The 22,231-nt window shown below is 37.7% G+C and overlaps 1 protein-coding gene and 1 long non-coding RNA gene across 3 annotated transcripts in view; one reads left to right on the forward strand and one right to left on the reverse strand.

The window, feature by feature from the left end:
- The window catches only part of NIPAL2 (NIPA like domain containing 2), a 70,151-nt gene that overhangs the window by 27,249 nt on the left and 20,671 nt on the right, over positions 1-22,231 (reverse strand). The window contains exons 3-4 of one of the 2 annotated variants that reach the window (XM_014847779.3): positions 20,592-20,763; positions 7,271-7,330 (exon numbers count right to left, since the gene is read on the reverse strand). In XM_014847779.3, the coding sequence (XP_014703265.1) occupies positions 7,271-7,330; positions 20,592-20,763 (232 nt within the window). The remainder of the gene's footprint in view (positions 1-7,270; positions 7,331-20,591; positions 20,764-22,231) is intronic. The other variant, XM_070481385.1, reaches the window with a different exon arrangement.
- Positions 1,495-21,391, forward strand: LOC139039917 (uncharacterized). The gene is made up of 4 exons (XR_011493280.1): positions 1,495-1,621; positions 14,882-15,004; positions 16,853-16,895; positions 21,112-21,391. It is a non-coding gene; the product is annotated as an uncharacterized lncRNA (long non-coding RNA).

Here is a 22,231-nt window from a genome sequence, read left to right on the forward strand (position 1 = left end):
TAAAAAATTCAAAACACACAAAAGTGAACAGTAGAAAGTTACATCTCTCTCATACTCTTATGGCCCACTGGTTCCCCTCCTGAAAGTTAACCACTGCCACTAGTTCTTGAGGTTTTCTTTTCAAAGACGTTTTATGCATGTGCATGTGAGAGTGCATGAGTTTGGGTTACTTTTACACAAACTTTTCAGTATCTTATTTTTTTTCTGCTTAACAGAACCTCTGGAGAACATTTCACATCAGTATATGTACAGCGCCCTCATTCTTTTTAGGTCTGCACAATAGTAGCCTTAGTATTTAACTTAAGTTTCCAACACAGTCCCTGTTTCACATCTGCTTTCATATGTGCATACTGTACCCATTTCTACCAATGTAGATCTCCAGTGCATTTCAAAACTCCTTAAAAACAAATAAAACGACCCAAGATTTTGCAATTATACTTTCAACATAGCTTTTCACATGTATTCTTTCATCTGAGCCTCATCACTGTGAGTCTAGTAAGCAACTCTATGGCAGCTCAGCTAGTTACACATTCTCTCTTCCTAATAGTTTTAATTTCAGCTACCTCAGACAATTACAAAGACAGTTTTGGATAGCTGCTACCCGTTATATGCTTGTTTACTTCTGTCATTATATATTTCTATGTGATTTACTATCTTCTTTATGAATCGTGCACATTTTTCATAAGTGTATAAAAGTGTTGAAGATAGACATTAGCTGTTCCTTAAATAAATAAAATTTATTTATATCCCACCTTTTCTAAAAGTGGCATGAGATGTCAGGTCCTGCTATTTTTATTTCATTAAAGCCACAAATACTCCTTCTTTTGAAAGACACAGATTTCTGACTTAGAAAACTTGCTAGGTTACCTTCTGCTGGCCTGTTTGCCCAAAGGACTAATCTGGAAGTGTAAGAAACTAAAGGAAGGGAAGCAGCAATGGACATGCTCTTTGCCCATGGACATGGTTAAATTTTAGGTTAAGACCTGGATCGTGGAAGTCAGTCCAAGCTGAAATCGCCCTCACAGAATTCAAATTTCACTGCTACTTGCTAGCTGGAAGAGCTCAGGGAAGTTATTTATCCCTCTATGACTCAGTCTCCTCTTCTCTAGGTACAAATTAACTTATCATACCTTCTAGACTCCAGGAATTTGGCTCTGCAGAGGTCAGTCTGGGTTGCTGAACATGTTTGAAAGCTCATCTGGAGGCCTGATGTGACAGAGGACCCCGGGACAGATCCACTTCAGGATGCTGACTGCCAAGAGTCAAAGGCCATCTGAGTTAAGCTTAAAAATTAATCTAAAATTGTTTCTCCAATATTACAATCCAGGGATGATCAGGGACGGTCACTGGGGCTGTCTCTAAGGGGAAAACAATCCAATTTGAGAATGGAAGGGCCAGACAAGAAGGAATTGGCAGGTGTCTTCTGACTGCTTAATGAAGACATCTTCCCATTGGTCTTAAAAGAAGGCAGAAGAAAGGAAATAACCAACTGACAGAACACAGAGAAGAAACACTAGCTGTACTCTGTCTGCTACGCACTGCTCTCCCCAGGGAACTGGTGCACAGGGTACCAAGACCTGGACGCTGGGGGGGACCAAAGATGGAGCAGACAGCACTATGGGTAAGCTGCGGGTGGGAGTCAACAGCTGGATGCTGGACACGCCCCATGATACAGGATGTGATCCCATCTGCCACTCTCATGCCCAGATCTGCAGCAAATATGTTTTCTCATCAAATACAACTCAATTCACTTAAAAGTCTACAATGATCTGGTGGGAGTTTCAGATTTAGCTTGATGCAATATACAAACACTAATAAAATCTCTTCCCATAAACTTGTTATATGTGCAAAACAGGTAAACAAGCTCATCCATGCTCTTTACAGTAGATTAGGTATACCGGGAGGGCACATGCCAAGGAACGGTAATCATTTTTTGTGAAGTGGTGTTCCTAGAACTGGTGATTTCATAGACAAGTTTGGCTGATGTGAGAGTTACATTATGATCACCATCATACTAAAATGTGATGATAATGATAACTACAATAGTAATAGCTAATACTTATAAGCAAAATTCTAAGTGCTTTCTACATAACTAACTTAATCTTTACAATAAACCTGTGAAAAATAACTACACTATTATGTTATTATACTATTATAAATTTTTATAATTACTACTATAACATGCATAATATATAATATTGCATATTATTAAAGTATTACTATCTGCATTTGACATATGAGCAAATTGAGTCACAGAAGGAATAACTATCTTGTCTGGGATTTTCTAGCTAAGTGGAGAGCTTGAATTGGAACCTAGGTAGTCTATTTTCTTAATGATTACACTCTCCCACCTCTTGTCTACATAAAGGACCAGGGCCAATGAATGGACAACTCAGGGCTGTCATTCACATTGTAGTATCAGCAAGTGGTACCCCAGAAGCTGCACAGAGCATAACCTACGGCTGGATGCAGCATCCCCACTGGGGATAAAAGGAATTGACTCCTCCTGGTAGTGGTCCCTGGGGTTCCTGACTGGTCCTGAGGTTCCTTTAGAGCATATCCAAACAGGTCTTCCCTGGAAGCAGTTTCATAAGACAGATGCTCCACCAAAAAAATGTCTGAAGTCAAATCTATTTGGAAAGAAGTGAGTTAAACAAACTTAAATAGTTCTTTCACTGGAAGACCCCTCAGATCCTCAATGTGTTAGTGTTCATTTGTGAATGTCCTAGAGGAGGATATGGTTGTAATATTTTCTAAACATATTTGACCATTTACATCATCTTGAAATAGTGTTTTGAGGAATATTTTATACTTTGGGAAATGGCTGACGTTTAACGGGATCCAGCTGTGAGAATGCAGTCTTTGTTTCAGGAGGGTACTGGTGTTCTGTTGCAAAAGTCTCCTATAGACACTTGTGGACTGAGAGTGAAGTATAAAAGTGGTTGAAGAGAAAATAGCCTAGAATTGGGCTCCTTCTGACGCTTCTGTTCACTGGCACCTCTAACCTGCTGAATTCCTCACCTATGCAAGCCTTAGATTCTAAGATCCACTTGTACAGTTCTTCCTTAGCTAACATCTCGTTTCCCAGCCCACCCTAAGTAAAACCTGAAATCTCCTTTAATTTTGTCCCCACTCTACAGCTGGATGCCAGCTACCATTAACTGCCTGTTGTTTAGTTTCTGGAATCTGGTTTGACCTGACTTCTGTTGGTTTAAGAGTTTTTTTAATATTCAGCTAACCTGAATCCAACCAAGACGGCTGTTTGATTCTCCTGGTCTGTGCAATATGTCTCCTGATCAATGGGGATCCAGCTATTGTTTTGTGGGATACCAGGAGTCATAGAATAAACTGGACTCCTTAAAACCAAACCATTTGGGATGCCTTCCCCTCAGTACAATCTCTCTATATTCCTCAGGCTCATGGCAGCTAAATCCTGATGAGCCCTGGATTGGGAATCCCAATAATGTAGTGAATTCAAATAGTCCTGAACCTACCATCAGAAAGTCTCCTATTCTTGAGCGAGCTTTGAAACTAAAATAAATATAGCCAACCTGTCCTCTCAACCAGAAGTGATCGTTTGTTTGGCTAGATTAGTATTCTAGATACTGGCCCCAAACCAAGCTGACCTCTGGTGTGAGAGAAGGAAGGAAGGAGATGGGCTTCATCTCACTATTAATCTCCTGACATTCTATCTGGGGAAGCCATTTATAAGCAACTTGAAGTAATCAAGTTACTGGTCTCTGGAGAGTGCTGATAAATTGACTGTAATTTTTATTTTTATGATGACACTATCTGGACTTAAATCAGCTAGGATCTCACAGACTATTAGATTTAGTAGTTTTGATGACTAAGTGAGAAGCGAGGGGAAAATACTATACTTTTTGGCTGATTGAAGGGGAGAAAAATCTGGGGCTTTTTTAAGGGAAAAATAATTGTTAAAATAATTTAAAGTTATTAATCCACTAAGAATCAGAGCACAGTCCAAAGCTTGTCATTGAGTTAATAATAGTTGGCGATTCCTTTGAGACATAGTTTTTGTGAGGTCATTTTTTGAGGCTAGTGGTGAAAAGCTTCATAGCCACAGAGTAACATTTGGCAATAAATTAGTTCAGCTTGTTTCCACATGGCCCAAAAATCTTCATTTGTTCCATCATGAAAAACAAACTTTCATTTGCTCGAAGCAGGGGAAAATTAATGATTTTCTTTTGCACATTTTGACAATTTAATTTTTAGCATGCTTATATGTTAATCTTTTAAAAAACGCCACTGACTACTCTTTTCTCTGTTTGGTTTTAGTCCTTGTAAAAAAAACCCAAAAAGACCCCATTTTCAGCTTTTAACAGAAAGAGCCAAATTTTCTCAAGGCAATAGCAATGCAGGTCCAAAGAAAATGTATGTGACTTACATTACTGAGTGAGGCTGGAGAACAGTCCTTCCCTGAGTATGAAGTGGTCATTAGATCTCAGGTCATGATAATCTTATAATATTGTTGTCAGAGGCATGGGTATGGAATAAGTAACTAAATTCTTTCTTATTCCTGTGATTCTAGATGAAAGTCACGAATTGATCACTTTTAACTATAGTATGAAACAAATGTGACATGTCTTACATAGCCCTACTCAAAAAGCATTAAGTTAGGAAGGCAAAAAACTCAACCAGAGTTGTGAGAAATGTTACCTGGATTACTAAAGTTTGCAAAAATATCCTAAGTAACTTTTTAAAGGTCACACAGCTCTCTGACACTAGGAACTCATTCACAACCACTATACTCTAGTTACATCAGGCTGCCATTATTAGAATACTGGTCTACCACTTACCAATTATATGACCTTGGGCAAGTTATTTAACCTCTCTAAGAATCACTTCTGTAAATGGGTTGTTCCTACATTTAGATGAGATAATTCACGTAAAACACTTATAGTACCTGGAAAGTGTAAATATTTAGTAAGCGTTAGCTGTTATTAAAATAAGAGAAATTAGCAAAGAATCAAAGGATTAACAGAGGTTTATTTTGTTTGTTTTTTATGCTATGTGTGTACATGTGTGTTTCCTATTCCTTATGTTACATGTTTAGTATTACCTCTTGGGGATGAAGTTGATCATAGAAATGATGACAATTATATTAACAGGGCTTTACATTTCCCAAAGTGCTTATATGAATTATCCAATGTGATCCTTAAAACAGTCTTGTATTTGTTAGCAAACTGAGGCTTAGAGAAGTTAAGTAATCCTATGTTGACCACACAATTGATAGCAGAAGTTGAATCCAGATTTGAACCCACCAGAGTGAATTTAATTTATAGCCTTTGATGTTGAGTCAGTTTATTGCTTTTAGTAATATTTAGTTGATCTTGAGTTTCCTAAGTATATAATCTAATCATCTGCACATACTGATACTTCTATTTCTTCCCTTTCCATAGTTATGACTTTTATTTATTTTTTCCTTATCTTTACTGACAGCAGTTGTAATACAGTATTAAACAAAAACTTACCTTACCTTTTTGCACCTTTGTTAATACCTCTCTTGTTATTCCCTCTGAATGTCCTCCTCCAAATGCTTGGATGTAGCCCATGACTGTCCTATCCAGCTCTCAGAACTGATTCAAATATCACCTCTGCTGTAAACAATTCTCTCTGAGCTTCCCAGCTAGAGTAATCTCTCTTTATTCTAAACCAACAGTTCTCAACTGGGGGTGATTTTTACCCAGCCAGGGGATATTTGGCAATGTTTGAAGCCATTTTTGGTTGTCATAGCTGGCACAGAGGGTGCCACTGGCATCTAATGGGTCAAGGCCAGCAGAGGTGGTGCCAAACACCCTAAAGCACATAGGACAGCCCCCCTACAGTGAAGAATTATCCAGCCTAAAATATCAGTAGTGCTGAGGCTGAGAAACTGTTCTAAACTAAAGGCTCAAGGTATTATGATACATGTTATTTTCTGCTTTAAAAAAATTATGTATATATTTTATTATCCAATATATTATTTGAAGGCAGGAATTTTGTCTTAATCATATTTGATCACTAATGTTCATGATAACTAGCAAGTCTCCCTTTATATCCACTTGTATTATCCCATTAGATACCTTAGATTAACTTAAACATTAATCAACCATTAACTACAAAAGATGACATATGTTAGATAAAACAATTTAAAGTTTCCTTAAGACACTTGATAAATGAGAAAAATAATGCAGGACTTAATTTTCTTAATTTATAAAACTCAGGCACTGCTCATTCTTATTTCTATTCCATACAACTTCCCCAAATGCTTCCATAAACCATAATATATAAGAAGAGAATATAGAAAATTAATATATTTGAAAAGATACAATTTACATATGAATGCATTTGGAAAAACATTTTAACCATGAAAAATTTGACAATGTTGACTAAAAACTCTACTAACAGAATCAAACCAAGGAGGAAAAAGAAAAAGTGAAAATACTTTTAAGACGCTAGGCTCATGGGAAACATGATCAGGAAAAACAAATGCTCAACACACCAACACTGGTGTCACATTTAAAGCTCAAATTTTTTTTAAAAAATATGATCTCCTTGGAAGCAAGCAGACATTACTTTATTTAAAGTGCCTCAAGTATTGTATTCATTATCATATGGCAGCAGCAATGCAGACAGGATTTTATCAAGGAAGAAAATATGAATCTCTGTAATTCTTCTCACCAATGATATTTCTAATAAGAGGTAGAAGATACAATCAATATATGATGGCTTTGCTATATAACAGAAATATTTCTCACAGCTAGGAAGACTACTGTTATTTTCCACTAACAGCTGTATTTCTAAATAAAATTTTGAAATCAATGTCCAGTGTTACTTTCGGAAAGAGCTAAATACAAATTAAGTAGTTAATTGGTGCATCTAATTATTGTATGTGGTTTTCATTTTTAGGCAGTACTTTCATACGACAATCTAACAAATATGTCCTTTGAAGTGGAATACTCTATTAGGTAACAGATGTTTTCTTGAATTTTATTATGCTCATAATAATTTCATAACATTCATAATAATAATACTGTAAAATAATAATTTACTGTGGTCAATAGCATGGGCAGTGGTCACAATTAAAATGGAAGTATTTCACATGAAGAGCAGATGGCAGCTCCAAGACAGAATAACGTTCACCTCTAAATGAGGTTATATCCACTTCAGTAATCTTTTACAATTTTTAAAGTACATATTTTTTATGGACAGTATTATTTATTTCCTGACCAAGCAGTGGTATAATTAAATGAATTAAATAAGTACTTACCTAGTAAATCTGAGGCTCTCAAATTTTCTTTCAGAAACAAAACAGAAATAAAGGCACTACCTAGAAAGAAAATGGCCATTAGTGGTGTTTCCAATATAAAAGCATATATTATGCAATGCCATTTGAAAGGAGTTAAACAGTTTGTGTCTTATGCCTGACTAGCTGTGTCCTAGTTAGAGATACCCAGCAGTTGTGGCTGCAAAAAAGGATTTTCCCCCCACCATGGTGAGGATACACGGAAATTGGCCAGGTTTACCATGGACCTGGGACAGTGACTGGGATAGCGCTTGGTATATAGTGAAGGCTTAATAAAAGTTTACTAAATGAACGAATGGAAAAAAAGAAAAAAAAGGAAAGGAGACAGGTAGGAAGAACAGGAAGGGATGGAAAGGTAAAAGAGAGAGAAGGGAAGGAAAGAAAAGAGGGAAAGAAGGAAGTCTGAACTTTAAATACATCCCAGACTGAAGCTCATTATTTCCCATCATCTCCTCCTATAATCCCTATTGCAATGATACCCTATGGAGCACCAGAATCCTAGGACTCCTCCTAGTCTCCTCTCTCCCTCACTACACATCCAACAGGCTACTGGGTCTGTTAAGTCTGAATTTCACTCTCTCTCAATCCACCCCCTCCTTCCTTCTGTTGTCACTGCCCCAGCTCAGGCCAGCTTCACCTCAGGCTTAGACCATTATAGCTTCCTCTGCCCTCCTATTTCACTCTCCCTTCCCCATACCACCACTACAGTAATCTTTCTAAAATGCAAATCTAATATAAATCCACAGCTTTAAATTCTCTTAATGACTTCTTGCCATCTACAGGACAAAGGCCAAACTACTGAGCATGACATTCAAAGACAGTCATGATTTTGCTCCTGCCACTTTGCCACATTCGTTCTTGATCTCTTATATTCATGCCCACCCTTATTAAAAGAATCATAATTCCCAGAATCACTATTGAGTTTAATGCTAAAGGACTTTTTATATGTGCTTTTCCTTCTACAACTCTGCCTCCATCCTCATGACCAACTGTAGACTCAGGTATCACCTGCGGATTCCCCCAGGCCAAGTTATCACTCCTCTTTGATGTGTGATTACCCCTTGTAATACAGCTTTTTCATTACACCTGAGGTTTATTTGCCTGTCTCCCCTAAAAGACTATCAATTCCTTTTACTCTGAGATATGTCTTATTCTTCTAAAATCTGAAGTGGGTAGCTAGTACCTAGGACATAAAAGAGTGTTTATGGGATCTCTGTCCCACATTTGCTGACCTTCATGATGTTTAAGACTCTCTTTCCCATTATTGATGCTACTGAACTCTCAACCTCATCACTGAGCCATGGCCTGCTGCTATAGCCTCAGAAGTGTGGGGGTAAGTTGAATCTCTCTGAGTTGCTCCTCTTATGGAGCCATTCTTCTCTATGTAGAGGCATGGGAAAATACAATCTTGCAGTAATACAAAAAAATACACAACATAATTTGTATTTTCAACTTTTAACAATAATTATTAGCTGGGTTTTCAAGTTTGTTTTTTAAAGTAAGAACACAGGAAAGAAAAATCACCATAAAATAATCTCATCATCTAGAGAAAATTGCAGTTAATATGTTAGTGTGTTTATTTCCCTTTAGTTGAGATCAAACCATAATGCAAAATTTCGTTTCTCAGTTTCCTCAGTTACTATATTACAAACGATTTGCCATGTTATTAAAAATTCTTCATAGATATAATTTTAATGACTCTGTATAATAATCCATTAAATCAGTTAAATTAGAATATAACTATATCTGGTGTTCTGGCAATTGATCTAAAACAAAATAAGAAATCCACACCAGAAACCCTCATTCAAGATAAGATGGCATCCTCATTTGTTTGCTCCATCTTTTTTTCAACCTAGCTCTCTCTCATTCAAGTTGACCTATGTCCTTGCAAACTTTTCCTGGTTGGGTTAGTTACAGGAATGGAGATTTCACACAAAATAAATGGAACATGAGAAATGTCCGCGAAGCATGAATTTAAGGGTGTAGTGTGGCTTTAAAACATTAAAGCAAAATTTTCTGTAGATAAACTAAAGTATAGATTTGTAGTCTATTACATTAATAATTGAGTTTGGGACAGGTGTAAAAATGTACAAAAATTTTCTATATCAAATTTGGACCAAAATAATTCAGGGAAATGAATGACACGTTAGAGCATTAGAAAAGGTATAAAAACCAAGACCCGACTCCCACCTCCATCACTGACTTTCTGCATAATTAGGTAGGGAATGTTTCCAAGCAGAGGGAGATAGATTAACAATAAAAAATAGGTGAAGTTTCACTACGCTAACATATACCAAATGCATTCCATTATAACAATCCTTGAGATAACTGTGTGACAGCAAAGGATTCCATTAAGAGGGGAGACAATGCTTATGTGGAATGAGGGAAATTTTAGAGTTAGTAGGAGACATAGAGATAATCTACTCAAGGTCCTAACTTTACGTTTGGGAAACTGAGGTCCAAAGAGGTTGCGTTCAGCTAATAAACACTTATTTTATAGCAGAGTTGGAACCAGCACTCATATTTCCTTGTTCCAGTCCAGAGCTCCTTTTAGTACACTACACTCCATTGCCTCCCTTGAAATAAGAAAGGCAACATTTTCATTCTTTTTTTGTTGCTAAGCCACAGTTTCATAAACAACTTCACTTTCAGAAGGAAGAGGAAAAAATGTTATGTAGGAGATAATTTCATTGTTAAAAGCAAAAAGGATATCATTGGCAACAATAAGCTTGAAATATACTATATGTATAAAATTATACCAATTGATATAAAACAGTTATCAGTTTTATGAAACATAAATATGTTACTTTTACTATCTGAAAGAATTTATGTCTAACGCACTTCCATACTCATTTTTTTGTTTTAAGAGAACATGAGATTTTTAGAACAAAATTTTTAGATAAGAAAATAGAAGATTTTTCGTTTTATTTATCTAGCAAAATAATAAAAAAGAACATTCTATTAAGATACATTTACTTGAAACATTTATCTTGCACAACATGGTTAGAATGAGAGCTGTGCTGAGCAAAAAGACGGTATCTGAGCAACAGCTAATAACATAACTTCTAAGTAGTGTAGTAAATTTTTAAAATGAGAAAAAATAAACTGAAGTACTCCCATAATATGTGTGCAGAGATATGCAATCCATAACACATGTGCAATCTGTCAAACTCAACACTGTCTAGTTGTTGTTATAACAACAACCGTTGTCTAATGAACACCTAGAAAGGGGAGAAAACTATTTCACTTTTATTCCTAGAGTAAAATTTAATATTCATAAATAGAAAGAGCATTTCAAGATCAGTAGTTTAAAAAGCATTGAAACAGAGCACACTTGTAAATTAAACTGATTTGTACTAGCTATGATTAAACTGTAGTTCCTTCTGAGCATTTACTTCAGCACTCACAGTTTTGTGTACATTTTTGACTTGAGGCATATTTGGGCAGAGGTTCATGAATCCTATTACATCCTGGCCTTCCTAGGACATGGGTCTACACAGAATGCTCCCAGGCACGGGTCTAGAGACACAGCTCACAGACATGGGTCTACATGGAGTGCTTGCAGACGCTGGGGTTAAATTCATTACACAGTATCACACAGAGACTCTAAAGGCAGATGCTGGGCCACAATGACCATAATGCATTAAGAAAAAAAAGGTGAAAGGTAGCATGTGAAAGATAATATACTAAAATTCAAACAGTGGTTATGTAGGAGTCATGGAAATAAAAAAAAAAAAAGATAGCAAGAATACTATATGTAAGGGAAATGGACAAAAAAAGCTTCTTCTGGTATTTTCTCTGGTAAAAAATAGAGCTCCCATGGGGTAGTTTATTAATGTATTCACTTGGCCTTGAAGTTCCAACGCTTTATGGTCATGAAGAATCTCAGCAACAATTATAATGGACTGACTCCTATGAGTGAGTCATCTATTCTCTTTTTGGCCATTAAGTGTCACTAAGGTTACCAATCAGCATGCAGATGCTTTCTGGTCACAGTTGACATAAAGAATCTTACACATGGGCATTCTGGTTCAGATTTCCAGATGAAAATAGATAAAGATCAAGCAAGAATCCAGTGGTTTCAGCTGAACAAAGTCTAAATGTAGGGGAGGGTGCCAGTCCCAGAGGTAAGTATGTGACCTGGTGTTGAGCTTCCTAACACTCCCTGATTTACTTAGGAATAAACCTCAAGTTTATTCATCATTCACCTCCTCTCTGACATCACCTAGACTTGGTCCAAGACTTCGCTGTTATTATGGAAGAGTTACTTAGCTTAGTATGGTCAAGAGTGGATGCTCTAAGATTCATGGCGGGCCACAAATGAGAGAAAAAAACAAGTATAAATTAATCTGGTGTATGGGAATTCAGACAGGTTGTACAAACCTGATTTGGATTTTCTTCTGTAATAGCTACTAATGGGGATCAGTAAACCAGAAGTTAAGCATCAACTTTCTACATGGTAGCAGTTAAACTCAAGGGTAGATTTTTACATGTCCATTTAGATTTTTGAGTCTGTAGAATAATAGGTAAGTTGGCATTCCCTTTTCCAATTTGAAACATTATGATATATGTGTACTTTTTACTTAAATTCTCTTTCCCCCCAAATAATAGCTTTTTATCAAAAGTTTAACAGCACAGAAGAGAGTTCAATAACTATGTAATACATTATGGTATGGCTTTTAAAAAATAATTTTGTTCACACTTATTTACTTCTCCCCATTTTTTACCCTTTTATCATCATTTCTTAGATAAATTTAACCCAAAGTTTAAAAAATCAATTACACTTTATTTAAATGTAATTATGGATATGATATTCTTATCAGATTCAGAAGAAAAAAACCCTTTGGTCCACAGTCACAAAACTCAAATGTCTACAGGGGCCAGCTAGGTAATTCTCTAAAGAGGAAAATCCTCTAAAAAAGAAAAACCCCAGCAGCAGGCTTGGCAAAGGGGGGTGGTGGGCTGTGATGATGAGGGTGGTGGGCTCTCGAGGTGAGGGGCAGTGGGGTCATGGTGACCTGGAGTACACCAGATTAGTGAAAGGTGGCAGCTGTAACTCAGCCCTAGCCAACTGCGAGTCCAGTGCTATCAAACTTGATTCTTTAAGAGAAAAACCTAGTTTTTGTGTGTCATGGTCTAACTTTTAAACATGGGAAATTAATTCATATTCTTTAAAAGGATTGTTTGAGCTAAACAAAACACAGCAGTGCCTAGAACTGGTCTGAAGGCCAGAGTTTGTGAACTCTGATCTAGTCTGCAAATAAAAATGTCATCAATTTTCACTTCCGGACATTCAATTTATTGTTTAGCCTCTATGATATGAAGGGAAACCAGGGTGTACGTTTATAGTATAGGAAAGTAGAAGACAAAGTAGTACAGAACTCTCTTCTATAAAAAAATAACCCATGACATGAAAAGAACATATTTACATAATAATGCTACAAATGGATCCTCACATGTAAATATCTAGCTTGAGGTTTCTGACCACTTATAATGGCAACTTTATTGTACTGCTGAAAAGCAAACCACAAACGCACTTTCATGTCAGTCACAATCAAGCTTCAAACATGTGGACACACTGAGCGTGCTCACAGGCTCAATCAACTCTAAACATCTAGAGGCACTGACTTCTCCATAGTGATCATTCCCTGTTATTTGTAGAATTGTAGGGAAAAAGTATGTCAATTACAACGGACTCTGTGGAGGGAGGATCTGAAGATCTGAGGATGTGACACTTTGAGAAAAGTCTCTTTACAGAGAGAAAAGTCCTACTATCCACATTGGCAGGAATAAAAGTGTTGAGTAATTCATCTTAAATTTAAAAAAATTGGTACTGTCATTTACTGAAGATAATGAAGAAAGTCTGTAATTTGCATAATTAAAATGAGGAAATGTACCTGGATTAAGAACAATAATCCTTTCTTTTCTACATGTTTCTTGACACACATTAGTGATTAAACTTGAAAAGATTCCAAAAAAGTAAAAATGCTATCATTGACAAGATTAGCTCTCTCTTATAAACGTAATAACGCATTACTTCATCATTAGCAATTTCTCTAGAAATACTATGCGGTGTTCTTAAAAAATAAGGATGGGTGGAAAAGACAGTTCAAGTAAAGTTTTTAGGTTTTAGGAATGCTTTCAGCTGAGAGTGCACAAGCAGACATAAAACGAAAACTTCAGAGTTTTATTCCACTCATTTTAATTTAGGCTGGTTCTGGGACAGACGTACTAAAGCAGACAACCCAGCAAGCCACTGAGAAAAGGGATATTTTCTACATATTTCCAACATTAAAACAAGCGTCCATGTGTAGTGTCCCTCTCACAGGCAGCCTGTGAGGCTTCAGAGTCCCAGTGACCCCGTCCAGGCTGGCACCAGGCACAGGGCTCTAAAGGACAGACAATTAGCAGCATCTAAGTCTGTGTAATGCTGCAGGTCACTTGCTCATTGGTCTGTTTATGTTTCCTTTCATTTGTTTCTAATAAAAATCTTGGAGACCAAAGTTTTTGCTTCAGATGATTTCTCTGGAATTTCAAAAGGCCTCAACAGGGCTTTTTGTCTACATTATGACCATCGTTTAATGGATTACAGACACATTTCAGTTTACAGCTTTGTAACAGCACAACAGAAATACAAGAAACAACATATATTCCACATCATGAATTTCAATTTGAGCAAAGGCCAGCATGTCAGGGAAAATTAGAGCTGGAAAATACTTACCAGTCATATGTCTCATTCTCCTCTCATTTTCTCAGTGCAGTTAGCTCTCCAAACTTAATCCAAATTAGCCCAGTAACAGGATGACTACTTCTCTTAGGAAATTATCCCAGAGCCAAGGAGACCTCACTGCTATTAATTTTATTATTCCATATAAAATTCCAAGTGTTTGATCTCATATAATTCATCTCAAATTTAATCTACTTATTTCTCACTTGTATTCAGCTGGGCAACAGTTAAGTAAAATGACAGTTTATGTGTCTCATACAGTACCTGGCAGAGTGGAGGTTCATTCAATATTAGTTTCTTACCTTTAACTATTTCTGAAGTATTGCCTGAATTTAACTTGGAAAAAGGTGAAATATCCTCTGAACTCTTCTCTAATTACTTTAAATCAATATACTCAGAGGTGTAGAACTGGAAGATGTCGTTGGTGCCTCCGTCATGCTCTGTTTTCCCCACTCTCCCTATCCCTGCAACAATCTCCCTCACATCCCACTCCCTTGAGCCCTAGACAAGTTAATTTTATACTCAGTGAGGTCTACCATGAATATCCTCAATGCTATGCGGCTTCAACTCTTTGGAGTGTTGATAACTTCATTATTTTTAATCACCCCTCAAGACTTAGGCATAGCATAGATCACAGTCATGGGGATGAACAGAGAAAGGAAAACATTAAATGTAAGGCCACACTTTGGAGATGCAAAAATAATCTAACTCAACCCTCAAAGGACAGGCTTATAAATCTTTAAGTATTTACAACAACGAATATTCACAAATTCTGAAATGTTTAACCATTGTGTTTCACCAGGAATTGAAATCTTTTAAGCAAGAGTTTTTCTCTTCCAACACTCTAGAACAGAACATCCTATCCTCGTTTTATCAAAATTCAAATTCAAACCAACTCTACAAGGCTAGAGAGAGCAGACAGCAGGCAACAGACACATACAGTCACCAGTCTCCTGGGTCTCAGTTGAATGGTGAGTATGGACATTAAACAGGTCATTGTGAGCATTATGAGAGATGCTGAAGGGGAAACGTAGGGTCAGGGCTGCTGTGTGTGGTTGAGCAGGTTGTGCAGTGAACAAAATCACAACATCTGAGGGGCACCTCCCACATCTTAGTATATCTTTGTATATCTCAGGACAATTTTCTGACAGATGGAACCAGAATGTCCTGCTCTAATAAAATCATTGTATTACAATAATTTGCAGGCAGACATAAATAAAGTATCATGAGAAAGGTTTGCTTTTCCTAATTCACAAAAAGGCACCACACAGACGAGAGGAGGGCCCATGCAGAGTGCTAAGGGAGCAGAGAATAGCTTGTTTAATTTAGTCTAGGAACCAAGATAGGCCTCCTGAGGAAGAGTGTTTACCTGGGACAGGAAGAATTAGCAGTAATTTAAAATTTTACTACAAACTCCACACAATATCTAACATTTGTTTTTTTACTAGATTTCTGGTATAATAAATAGTTTCTCAGAAAATACATTCTCAAATTGCAGTTAGACCTGAAAGAAACCTACCCTTCAGCCTCTCTGAACTTAATTAGCAAGTGAACAAGAGTGCTATGAAGCCAGAGCAAGAAGACAGAAAGTTGCACACACATCTCAGACTGCTATGTTTTTCCTCTGACAACCTTCTATGTCTGTTTTTTACATGTATTTTGTCTTGGTGGGTTATTTGGAAATTCTGGTATTTTCCAACATGTTTTGGTAGGAAATATGTAGGGGGGTCAAAGGGCAATTGCTGCTTAACACCTGAACAAATGAGCTGTGCGCATCATATTTTTCTGTTACCTGAAAATTAACCATTACATGGATAAGAACAATTAAAAGCATCTCCTAAATTGGTTCATCCATTTTAGAGAATTTAACCATCAGCCATCTTCGAAGCATGGAAGTAAACCTTGTGTGCTTTATTTGTGTGTAATAATAATAATAAGTCACAGTGACAATTGCTAGTGTTGTCACTGTGTGAAATACTGTACTAGGCGTCCAATAGTGTTCTTAGGTGTTTGTGTTTACTTAATTCTTCCCCACAACAACCTCTGAGGTAGGAACTATTTTTATCCCCATTTTACAGATTAGGAATCTGAGACATAAGCCTAAACAAGCTGCCCGAGGCCACAGAGCTTTCCAGTGGCAGGACTGGGATTTGAACCCCGGCAGGGTAGCCCTACAGCTGGTACTCTTGACCATTCTACTGCCCTGTCATACTGGGGCAAGTATCCAGCCGAGGCTCTAGGTGAAACTGAAAAATCATCCTTTAAACTTTCTTAATTAACGGAAACACAAACACAAGTCAACAACTAGAATTAGCCATACTGCCAGTACAATTAGCGTATTAGTCAGAATAAGGTCTTGGACCTATATTTGTTGAGAAAGACCTTCGGTGAGAAATGTAGGGTAAAAGTACAAGATGACACAAGGATACTAGGGCTCTGACACTCTCTCTCAAAAAGCTGGACCCAGGCTAGGCAGTCAGACCTGCCTATGCACCAGGATTATTTCCCATTATCCAATCTCTGCTGCCAGGCACAGGTGAGTTATCTATCCAGAGTTTCTGGGATGCTGTGGCTGCTTGTGAGTATTTCCTAAAGTGTTTTCTGCAGAACTGTTGTCCCTTGAGATGCTTCATATCAAAAGCATCTTGTGGTCAATAGGTGGGAAACCTGGCCTACTGCCTCTGCCTCTGCCTCTGCAAGATTGACAGTGGCATGGGCCATCCCAGGGCCCAAAAAGCCCTACATCAATGAAACCTGTGCAACTTTTAAAATCTAGTATTTGAGAAACTTTTTTAATTATGGAATTCTTTGTTTCTTAGAATACCTGTGAAATCACCAGTGCTTGAGAAATGCTGCCTCAAGGTGAGCATGTCAGTGGGGAGCAGGAGGACACACAGAGAGAGGGAAAGAAAGGATCAAAGGAAGATGATCTGAGGCGGGAATCTGGGTAGAGTACAAACTGAAATATCCATATGCTTACCATAGCACTTCTTACGTACTAGTCCTTAAAAAAAAATCTGTTCAATTAAAGTGTACAAAGGGAGCAGGAATTTTGTAAGACAAACAGGCAGGTCTGACGTAGTAGTCTTGTGTGTAGTACGAGTCGTACACACGATTACCCACACAGTACCTCCTAAGGAGTGGGGAAGATGGAAGAAAGTACCCTTCACTTGGACTTAAGAGCTAAAGTGTTTTTTGTTGTTGTTGTTGTTGTTGTTTTTCTGGAAGATTAGCCCTGTGCTAACTGCTGCCAATCGTCCTCTTTTTGCTGAGGAAGACTGGCCCTGAGCTAACAACTGTGCCCATCTTCCTCTACTTTATATGTGGGACGCCTACCACAGCATGGTGTGCCAAGCGGTGCCATGTCCGCACCAGGGATCCCAACCAGCGAACCCCAGGCCGCTGAAGCAGAACATGCAAACTTAACTGATGCGCCACCTGGCCGGGCCCCTAAAGTGTTTTCAAGTGTTCTGGATTTTAATCTTCTTTTTTTTCTTCTTTGAAAAGCAACAAACAACAGAAGAAAAGCCGGAAAAGAATATGCAATCTCCCATGCAACACCGCAGCAGACATTATCTTCCTTTTTTTTTTAATTCAAAGGGAGGTTTGATTTCTTTCTTGAGGCTCCCAAGAAATAATAGGGAAAGAAAAGTTCCAGCATAGAAAAGTGTGGACGCTCTTCTGCCTCATCTGTAGACATAGCCATATGATACCTCTGTTTTAAAAATACTTTCCCCTTTGCTTCAAGTTCTCTAGAGTTTCTAGAATCTTTATAAAGAATCTCAGGGTGGTAGGGGTTTGTTCTGGGGAAAATCCTCAATCACCAGTGGTCCCTAAGCCACCTACGTTCGCCAGTACCTAAATTTAGCTGAGGAGTGCTATGGGAATATTATTTATGAGCATGTACGACTGTTTGCAGAGATTGTAAAGTAGGAAATGCTGTGTTTCAGGCTGTAAGTTTACTTCTTTGAATCACTTTAAACGTGCAGAGAGGGAGGTTGCTAAAAATGTTATAAAGTTGAAATGTTAAGTAAAGCCCATCTGTCAGGGCAGTGGGCTCAGAGCTTAAAGGTGGGTAGACTGGCCCCACAGGGGACTTGGGAAGGACAGGACACTTTCTGAGGGGAAGGTGGGAAAACTTAAGCTTCCCACTATGAATGAGAGCTTCAAGCAAGTCACACCAAGGGGAGCAGCTTCACAGGCAGCTTCACTGAAGGTCTGCAAGGGGTGTCAATGCTGGCCCTTAATCTCTGGCAACTTCTGAAGTCTCACGTCATGTCCCATGGGGCCTGGCTATATTTCATTTCTGTGAAATCTCTGATCTTTAAATAAATACAGACATACCCCCTCTTCTTTGAGCTAGCTGGGTAGCTCTCTTTCTCTTGTTCCCAGAAAAAAGATTTCCCAGGCCCGGGAGACTGGAGATAAATGGAGAATTTCAACACAATGTGGTGCACTCAGCCCTCCCCTAGGTATCTGTTTGACACATTTGGACAATTTTTTCTTTGATTATTTCATGGAAATGGAGCATAAAGCATAATAGGAAACAAAACTAAAGATAAGCTCTAAATATACAGCCATTATGAAGAATAAGACAACATTTTCAGAACAATTGGGACCTACAGAGGTCCCAAGTTGACAATATAACTAGATCTTTTATCGGTTACTTCTCAGATTTTGAGAAGAAAAAAAAATCCAGAGCCAGTCCTGATGGCCTAGTGGTTAAAGTTTGGCACTTTCACTGCTTCAGTGGCCTGGGTTCATTTCCTGGTCATGGAACCACACCACCCATCTGTCAGCTGCCATCCTATGGTGGTGGCTCACATAGAAGAGCTAGAAGGACTTACAACTAGAATATACAACCATGCACTGGAACTTCGGGGAGGGAAAAAGCATCCAGAATATCCACGTACGTGGTATGTGTAATAAATAGAAGATAAGATATACTCAAATTGCTCATTTTATTGGAGTGTTAAAAATAGCAAATGATTACATAAATTGTGTGCCTATTCAGAGTAGTAACAGTATGGCGATTTTTACTGAACCAATTCTAGAAAGCTAAAAAAGTGTTCTTTGCTAAATATTCTACTATTATACATCATGAAAGTATTTCAAATAAAATATGTTAAATGATTAAGAAGGGGAAACTACTTTCAAAATAAAATTCTCTTTGAATATGCATTATTTCAGTTTAAACTATGCTTTCGTTAAGAATATCATATAATTTTGGGGGCTGGCCTGGTGGCACAGCAGTTAAGTGCAAACGTCCCACTTCAGCGGCCCAGGGTTCGCTGGTTTGGATCCCAGGTGTGGACATGGCACTGCTTGGCAAGCCATGCTGTGGTAGGCATCCCACATATAAAGTAGAGGAAGATGGGCACGGATATTAGCTCAGGGCCAGTCTTCCTCAGCAAAAAGAGGAGGATTGGCAGCAGATGTTAGCTCAGGGCTAATCTTCCTCCAAAAAAAAAAGAATAGCATATAATTTTTTAGGAAAAATATTAAAATTGGGATATGTGAGCACATTACGTTTGATCTAGTTGTTACCAGACAATAACCATCAACTTGGTTCTATTTCAATGAAGGTTCCAAATTCACAGAAACTTGGAAACATTCTGTTTCCATAGCAGCAGACAAAGAGTAAAACTAGAAAGATTTTATTGATTTTAACGAGGTTTTGAGAGTTTGTTCTCCTTTTTAGCAGTGATTTTTCTATTTTTTAGTCTTTAGCAACATCTCATATTCTCTCTTCTAAATGAATTTAGTAAATTATATATGTTTTGAAAGTAGGATAATTGTGACATTACTGTAAAATTACACATTCTTATAGTAATGTAGAATAACCAATATTTAATTCTTTTTTTTTTTTTAAGGATTGGCACCTGGGCTAACAACTGTTACCAATCTTCTTTTTTTTCTGCTTTATTTCCCAACCCCCACCCCCCCACCACTCCGGTACATAGTTGTATATCCTAGTTGCAGGTCCTTCTAGTTGTGGGATGTGGGACGCCGCCTCAACATGGCCTGAGGAGCGGTGTCATGTCTGCGCCCAGGATCTGAACCCCGGGCCGCCACAGCGGAGCGCATGAACTTAACCACTGGGCCACAGAGCCGGCCCCCTATTTAATTCTTAATGTAAAAGAGATGCTAAACTATGGAGTCAAGATTGGGCATCAAAGCCTTTAACTACATGTAATGTCAGTTTAACATATGAATAAAATATAATATTGTACTACAAATGCTTTTAGATAATTCATTAATGATTAAAAAGCACAGTATAACATTTGCTCTTACTGTTAATTTATATGACTCAAACACCGGGAATCGGGCTTTTAAACATACGTGTTTTAGATACAAAATGCAAGACTCTTCATGGTTAATGTGGCAGCATGACTGCAGATAACTAAATCAGTAGTATAATTGTTTCAAGTTAACATGCTAAGAAAACAAGAAATAGACTTCTTCTTTTGTGCATGTGTTGTTTAAGTTGTATGTTTTTCACCAACTTTTCTGATTTCTTAAAATTTCTTTTTGTCAAAACACAGAAAAATGGCTCACCTGTAACAGACATACAACCTAATGGAGCAATGAGAGTAATAGGGGCAAATCCATAGGCTGCAAAGTTTCCTGTCTCTCCCACGGCCATCAGCACCACCCCAGCCCACCACAACATGCTCTTGAAGTACGGCCTTGGGTGTTCTTGGTGCGCCAACTGAAGATGAGAATATTTCTGGAAGTAAATCAGAATATAAATAAGAAAATATTTCTACCCAATTAAAACTTGCCTCAAAATTTTTGGTCCTATAAATTTGCATCATGGCTTTTAAATGTATTTGCAGATTATTACAGAGCAACCTATTATGGTGTTCTGTTTGTTCCAAACGTATTAACAGCAAAAGCAACTCACACTGATATAGCATTTTATAGTTGAAAGGGCCTTCTCACATATGAATGTGGCTTAACTCTCACAACAACTCTGTAAACTATTATTATTACTATTTAAAGATGAGGTATGTGTTAAGGAGTTAAGTGATTATTTTTTTTAAAGACTTTATTTTTTTCCTTTTTCTCCCCAAAGCCCCCCGGTACATAGTTGTACGTCCTTCTAGTTGTGCCATGTGGGACGCTGCCTCAGCGTGGCTTGATGAGTGGTGCCATGTCTGCGTCCAGGATTCAAACCGACGAAACACTGGGCCGCCTGCAGCAGAGCGCGAGAACTTAACCACTCGGCCACGGGGCCAGCCCCAGGAGTTAAGTGATTTTTTAGTCCACTACACCAGAACACTTCTTTTAGAATGTCAAAAAAGTTCAGATGCCAAAATAAATGTTAATGAAATAAAGATAATAAATTACTACAGAAAAATCCTTTCGTTTTTTAATTTTTGCTAAGGAAGATTCACCCTAAGCTAACATCTGTGCCAATCTTTCTCTATTTTGTATGTGAGTTGCTGCCTCAGAACAGCTGCTGATGAGTGGTGTAGGTCCGCACCTGGGAACTGAACCCCGGGCTGCCGAAGCCGGAGTGCTCTAAACTTAACTACTAGGTCACAGGGCCAGCCCCAGAAAAGCCTTTTGAAAAGGGATTCACATTTATGAGTCAAAGTAGCTACCACAATAAACACAGCAGGTCAGAATGCTTTGGTAGCTGCGGTTAGGGGTGGGGGGACTCTTATTTATATCTGGTTTGAGTATTTCTTTGTATTTGAAACATATAAATTCCTGGAAACTGGCTATTAAAACAAGCCCTATTTCCTTATTGACTTTATGATAACCTAACTTCCTTCCTTATAAGATGTATAATTCTAGATTACTTAAAAAAAATTTTTTAAAGAAAATAACAAAAGTACTAGAAGAAAATATAGAACATTAAAAAAATTCTTGGCTTGTGCCAAGGTTATAAACCTCTTTCTAAGTGTGGTACAAATTCATAAGCCACCTAGATACTTTGTCTTAGAGTACACAATACTATTAAGAGGCCCACATAAACATTCAATTTCTTTTAAAATCAGAAGAAGAAGAAGAAAAAGTGAATGTGATCCAGTCTGGATTATATTTCTCTTTATACCAATGAGGTCATAAAATATAATTTTTAAATATTTTTTATGGAGGAAGGAGTCCAAGAAAGCAAAAGGGCCTGAGGCCCATGAAAGTCATAATGTGCCCCTGGATCAAACTACAGAGTTCGAAAAATACGCTTC

The sequence above is a fragment of the Equus asinus genome, chromosome 12 (assembly GCF_041296235.1).
Source record: "Equus asinus isolate D_3611 breed Donkey chromosome 12, EquAss-T2T_v2, whole genome shotgun sequence".
In the NCBI taxonomy this organism is placed as follows: domain Eukaryota; kingdom Metazoa; phylum Chordata; class Mammalia; order Perissodactyla; family Equidae; genus Equus; species Equus asinus.